This window comes from Fringilla coelebs (genome assembly GCF_963513975.1).
Source record: "Fringilla coelebs genome assembly, contig: SCAFFOLD_64, whole genome shotgun sequence".
Classification (NCBI taxonomy): Eukaryota; Metazoa; Chordata; class Aves; order Passeriformes; family Fringillidae; genus Fringilla; species Fringilla coelebs.
In genome coordinates, this window is record NW_028167209.1 from 597,788 (window position 1) to 604,449 (window position 6,662).

A 6,662-nucleotide genomic window follows, 5' to 3' on the forward strand; every position below is an offset into this window, starting at 1 on the left:
AGGTTCTAGAAGGCTGCAGGTTTTGTTCAAGAAGAAGTGTCCTAGGCATGTTTTTGAGCAGATTGCTGTGGGATTTGCAGGAGATTTGTGGTTCTCTCAGACCCTTATCAAGAGGGACAAAATGATCAATTCCTACATTTCTGGACTGGTTCGCTCACAGCTGCCCCTGCAGGGGGGGTCTCCAGCCAGCCCTGCTCTGAAAACCATCAAAGGCCCTCCCAGAGCCACTGCTTGGGCTCCCTTTGGGGTTTGTGCTTCTTGCAGGGCTGAGCAAACCACAGGCAGGGCCTTTTCCCCCACAGAATTCTCACCTCTGCAGCAGCTCTAAAGCTGCAGAATCAAAGGCAAGGGGGCAGGGGGGACCCTGAGGTGCTGGCTGCCACCTGGGGCTGGGCAGAGCAGGGCTGGGCAATGGCCATCCCTGTGCAGTGGGGCTGGGCCATGGCTGGGCCCCACCCTTGGGTGGCCACTGGCTTCAAGGAGCAGGAGTTTGGGAGCTCCTTCCTGCCCGGGGCTCCATTCCCCAGCTGCTCTTTCCAGCTCAGATCCTGCAGGGAACGAGGAAGAATGGAGAAGTCTGGACCATCCTGGAGCTGCCATGGCCCAGGACAGGACCCCCTTGTCCAGCATGTGTCACCCCTGGGACAGCATCCCCCCAGGACAGGATCACCCCTGATGTGTCTGCCCAGGACAGAACCAGCCCCCCTTGTGTGACCAAGGTGTCAAACGGCCTCTTCCTTCTTCTGTAGGAGAGAGAAAGTGAAAGTGTTGGGGAGGGAAAGTGGACATCCTCATCGTCCACAGCCTCCCCAGCCCTCCCTGCAGACCCCTCAGCCCTGCTTCCCCCACCCTGGGCTTCCCCAACCCCTTCCCTGCTCCGGTGCCCCTCAGGATCATCAAAGCACGAACTGGGGGTTGTGAAATTGAGGGGTAAAATGATGGAAATGTAAAAGAAGAGAGGAAAAAGACACTGGGGGTGTGGGGACACAGACCCAGAGACCCTCAGAATCTGTCTGGGGTGACCCCAAGGCCGCCGGCACCTTATGGGGGCTGTGCTGTGCTCTGGGTCTCCCCAAAATCTGAGGCACCCAGGGAAGGAGCTGATACCCACGAGCTCACCCAGTGCCTGCCCATCCCTGGCACTCTCATTTCCCTGGGAACCAAAACATGGGACCCCCATTCCTGATGTCACCCCCTCTCTGTAACCCCCAACCCAGTACTGACATTCTCCAGGATCTCCATGGCACAGAACCCCATTCCCAAGGAACCCTCCCCTGTTCATTCCATCCCCTGCAATCCTCCTTTCCCCAGAATCCTGATTCTGCCAGGAACACCCATACCCCCTGCACCCCATCCTGAGCAGGATGACCACATCCCGTGGCCCCAAATCCTTGGAGCCCACGTTCCCCTGGGACTCCCAACCCTGAGTCCCCCCAGCCCTTGGGAACCCCATTCCCATGGCCCCATCGCTGGTGACTCCTCTTCCTCAGCACCCCATTCCCAGGGACCCCATCCCTGGGACCCCCCATTCCCCTGGACACCCATCCCAGGCTCCCCAAACCCCTGAGCCCCCCACTCCTTGGAACTCGTTTCCCACCGTGTCCCACCCAGCCTTGTCCCCATCCTGTCCCCACCCAGCCCACAGCTTGTGGCCACCCTGCCCCCACCAAGGGCCAACTACGCACGATGGGCGAGACCTGACCTCACTTCCTTCCCCTTTGGCCAAAGAGCCACCAGCGAGGGGACAGCCACCCCCTGCAGCCAGTGACAGCCAGTCCACATGGCTGGGGACACCAGGATGGCTGGGAAGGTGGCGCTGCTCCTGTGGGGTGAGTGCCCAGGGCACGGGCCTGACAGCCCGGGAATGGGGAGGGGGCACAGGGGGGCTGCAGGGTGCCCTGAGGTCCCCATGGCCAGCAGGGCATGGAGCTCAGTGTGACCAGAGTTGTGTGGTGGCCATGGGGACAGGAACAGGGGCACAGGAATGTTGGAACTGGGATGTGGGGACAGGGACAGGGGGATGGAAATGTGGGGACAAGGGTGTGGCAGAAGGAACCTTGGGGCTGGGGCAGCTGTGTGGACAGAGACAGGGACACAGGGATGCAGGGACAGGGACAAGCGGACAGGCCCTATGTTGATGGGCCATGGGGACAGGTGCCAATAGAATGGGATCATGGGCACAGGGCCATGGGGCTGTGGCTGTGGGGCTGGAAGAGGTGACCTGTGCCAGCAGAGTGTCCCCATGCCTGAGCAGGAGTTGGCTGCTCTATCCCTATCAACGAGACATCTGTGCCACACCAGTGCCCCCACAGAGACAGTTAGGGACAATCCCAACACCCCATGCTCCCATGCTGCTGTCCCTGCAGTGGCATCTCCACCCAGCCCTGTCCCTTCTCCCTTCTAGCCCAGACCCTCGGCCTCGCTGGTGAGTCCTCGGGGGATGCCATGTCCCCACCCTGTTGTCCCCAGCTCTGCTCTGGCCCTGGCAGGCTGGTGTCCCCTGTCACCCACAGGTGCCCAGACCACCCAGCTCCTTGTGGTCCCCCATCGACCCCAGCAGTGCTTTGGGTCCGGGTGACACTGACCTGACAGTGCTCGGGGACCGCCGGTGCCACCACCTGGTACAAGGATGGGCAGCAATGGGGGCAGCAGCGACGGGATCGCCTCACTGTCACCGAGAGTGGCACCTACACATGTGACAGGCCTGGCAGTGGGCGCACCCCCCTATGACTGTCTCAGATGGTGAGGGGAGATCTTAAGCGATCAGTCTGGCCCACGACGGGTCTGGGTGGGCTCCACTCCATGGGTAGCCTCACACCCCTGAAGTGGTGAGAGCCTGTGCCCTGCGCACAGGGACATCTCAGTGCACCCAATTGTCCCCAGCATCATGGGCACCCAACTCGGAGCTGTCTCGAGCCCCTCAGTGAGATGGGACCCTCCTGTCCCACAGACCAGCTGGTGCTGCAGGTGCCAGCACGGGCACTGCTGGAGGGGGACAGGATGAAACTGCGCGGCCGGGGCCGGCAGGACCAGCCGGTCACCAGGGTGCGATTCTACCAGGACAAGAAGGATCTGGGGGGGTCCCTTAGATGGACCGAGCTGTCCCTGCCCCCTCTGCAGCTGCACCACTGCGGCCACTACAGCTGCGAGGGCTGGGTGGGGTCCTTAATGCCATGGTCAGCAGCAGTGACAGTGACAGTGCACAGTGAGCACCCCCACGGCAGAAACTCCAATCTCCTGACACCCCCAAAGCCCCTTCCCAGCACACTCAGAGTCACAGTCCTCACCTCCCCTCTCCTTCCCAGAGCTCTTCTCGGTTCCGGTGCTGGAGGGTCTCCCCGAGCCCACCGAGGGGTCCCCCCTGACTCTCAGCTGCCTCAGCATCCCAAGCCCCCTGCGGCCCCCAGCCTCCCTCCTGCACGTGTTCTACCGGGATGGGCAGCTGGCGGGGGGCCCGCAGGTGTCCCCACAGCTGCTGGTGCCCGCTGTGGGGGTCTCCCACTCGGGGAATTACAGGTGCCAGGTGCGCTCCAAGGACGGGACCGTGTGGAAGAGCAGCGCCCAGCTCCGCGTCTCGGTGCACAGTGAGTGCGGGGATGGGACCGGGGTGGCCACAAAGACCCCTCGGGTCTCCCAGCACTGACAGGGGATCCCAAGTCCTTCCTGACACCTGCTCTGGGGCCCCCAACCTTTCCTGGATCCCTCCCTGGTTCCCCCCCGCCTCTTTTCTCAGGTCATTCACTGAGTCCCCCAGCCCTTTATGGGAACCCCCACCCTTCCCTGACACCTTTTCCATGTCCTGCCATCCCTGCCCCGGGTCCCACCTCAAATCCCCCATTCCTGGCCTGTGTCTCTTATCCCTCACTGGGTCTTCTCACCCCTCTCTGCGTCCCCCCACACCTCTCTGAGCTCCCTGTATGTTCCCCAGGTCCCACCATCCCCTCCCTGGGTTCCTGGGTCCCCTTCCTGGTATCACCCCTCTCCCTCCCCAGGTGTCCTCTCCATGAAGTCCCCATCATCCCTTGGGGTTCCTTTCCAATCCCCCCCCAATCTCTGCACCCCTCTCTCTCTCTGGTGTCCCCCTGCCCCTGTCTGACCCCCCAGGTCCCTCACTGTCCCCTGCTGTCCCCTCCTCCCGCAGGGGTCTCACTCTCAGGGGTGTCCCTGTCAGCGCAGCCCCCCGGGGGACAGGTGGCACTCAGGGACAGCCTGGTGCTGAGCTGCAAGGTGGCCACAGGGACAGGTCCCCTGTCCTTCTCCTGGCACCGGGAGGGCTCGGGAGCACTGCTGGGCACTGGCCCCCACCTGGAGCTGTGCCACGTTGGGGACAATGACAGCGGCCAGTACCAGTGCCGGGTCAGCGACAGGGACAGCGTGGCCGAGAGTGACGCCCTGAATGTCACTGTCCTGGGTGAGCGGGACCTCGGGCTGGGGGTGACCCCACCCACGGCACCCCCATCCTACCTTGCCCAATGCCAGCCTCGTCTGTGTCCCCACAGTGCCTGTGGCCAATGCCACCATCACCTCCGGTCCCCTGTCACACCCGCTGCGTGCAGGTGACAACGTGACCCTGGGCTGCTCGGTGCAGGTGGGTTCAGCCCCTGTCACCTTCACCTGGCTGCACAACGGGCAGGAGGTTGCCCAGGGTCCCCTCCTGGAGCTCAGGGACATCGATGTGGGACATTCGGGCACCTACCAGTGCGTGGCCACCAACCAGCTGGGACAGGACGGGCACCGCGTGTTCCGGGCACTCAGCCCTGAGCTGGCCCTGGAGGTGACACCACGGGACACAAGGACACACATGGATACAGGTGGAGATCCCATGGGGTCAGTGTGGTTCAGCACCTCTGGGGTGATGGGTGACCCTGATGTGCCCCTATCTGTTTCTTGCAGTGGCCGCAGGGGTCGGTGTGGCCCTTTTGTTCCTGCTCCTGCTCGTGGGTGTCACTGTGGCCTGGCACCGGTGGCACCGCCACGGTGGGTGAATATGGGGGGGATGGGGTCCTAGGGAACTGTAGAGACCCCCAGATTTGGGGAGTGATAGGGTGGCACCCACAGCCCCAGAATTGTGACCTTGGCTGTGGGTCCGGTAGCCTTTGGGGAGGTGCTGGAGCATCCTGCAAGGATGTTGGGAGTTCTTCCAGGGGGGTCTCTGTCCCTGGTGGTCTTTGGGTTCTTGAGGCTGAGTTGATCAGAGGCAATGGGAAGGTTCCTGAATTCTAGGGGCCTTCAGGGATTCTTGGGGGTCCTGTGGGAAATTGAGGGTCCCATGAGGGTTCAGGAACCCTGAGAGGGGGTCAGGGCCCTGGGACCCCACAGTCACTCCTCCCCTCTTTGCTCTGCAGCTGCCAGGAAGAACCAGGAAAGGTCAGTGAGGGGGCACAAACCACACTCTTCCCTTTTACCCCAACCCCCAACACCTCCCATTCCCTCCCCACATCCCCTTTATTCCCTCAGGGCCCTCCCAGATCTCCCTGCCCCACCAGAGGAGGGGGAGGTGCTGTACACCCACGCCGTGGCCACCAAGAGGGCAGGGGGTGAGTACGGGGAGGACACACGCAGAGGGACACGTCACCCACGAGTGTCACCCCACCCAGATCCCACAGCCCGTTTCTCTCGCAGTGTCCCCCCGTGACACCCCCCTCCAGGATCCCCAGGTGACCTACGCGGAGCTGCGGGGACTCCAGGTGTGACCGCGGGAACCCGGTGACATCTACGGGAATGTGCTGTGACACTGGGGGGAACTGGGGGGCACTGGGGGTCCCCACCCATGGGCACCCACTCCTGTGTGTGCTGCCACTAAAAACCACCCGACTCTCTTCCCGTGAAGGCACAAAAATCCCAAAGGGCTGAGAGAAGAACAATTTCCTGCAATCACAACGAGAGAGAATAAAACCAACAGAAACAGCAACAAGGTTCAGAGTCCAAATTGTCACACAAGGAACGATTTCCAGGGAAAGCCACCAAAAATGAACAAACCCCAGACATTTTCAAAACCTCACAGAGCGACCTTCAGGAGGCTCTGGATTCTCTTGTCCCCTGTCCCAAACCACTCCTCTGCCCTGTTCCCCACACCAGCATGTCACAAAGGCCCTGTGGGAGTTCCAGAGCCTCCCCCTTTCCCAGGGCAGTGGGGATCAGGCCATGGCAAAGGGTGGGGTGTCAGAGACAGGAAAAGTTTAAAGTCTGGAGACATTTTGGAACAGATGTGTGTGGCAGGGGTGGGTCAGGCCTTGCTTTTGGTGAGAAAGGTCCCCGTCTGTCCATCAGTCTGTCAGCCAAGGCACACTGGGGACAGTGTGACACTCTGCCAAAGCCAGCTCCTGAGTAGCCACGTGACCTGAAGTGCCACGAGGAGAGAGGGCCCATGGTGGCCAAACTGGCTTAAAAGGCAAAGCATGAGGTGGCCAAGTTCCTGACCCTGTCTCCTCTTGGGGAGTCTCTCCCATCAATGCTGAAACCCAGGAGTTGGCAACTCATTTAAATGAGAAATATCTGCCAAGGAAAGCGGGAATATTCCTGGAATGGAAAGAAGACCGAGGCTTAAAACTTTTTTCAATTTTAAAGATGATGGGACTTCCAGGCCAAAGTGTAGGAAAAGGAATAAAAGCTCTTTACTTGCAAATTTATAAATCAGAACAGAACAAACAACACAAACCCAG

General features: G+C 61.1%; 1 protein-coding gene across 1 annotated transcript; it reads left to right on the forward strand.

Annotated features, from left to right (window-relative positions):
* Positions 1-3,000: 3,000 nt before the first annotated feature.
* LOC311166164 (Fc receptor-like protein 2) lies at positions 3,001-5,375 on the forward strand (the record flags this gene model as incomplete). The annotated part of the gene is made up of 5 exons (XM_084227633.1): positions 3,001-3,205; positions 3,306-3,584; positions 4,142-4,411; positions 4,500-4,774; positions 5,346-5,375. The coding sequence occupies 5 exons, from the start codon at positions 3,001-3,003 to the stop codon at positions 5,373-5,375; spliced, it is 1,059 nt and encodes a 352-aa protein (XP_084083759.1).
* Positions 5,376-6,662: the final 1,287 nt, after the last annotated feature.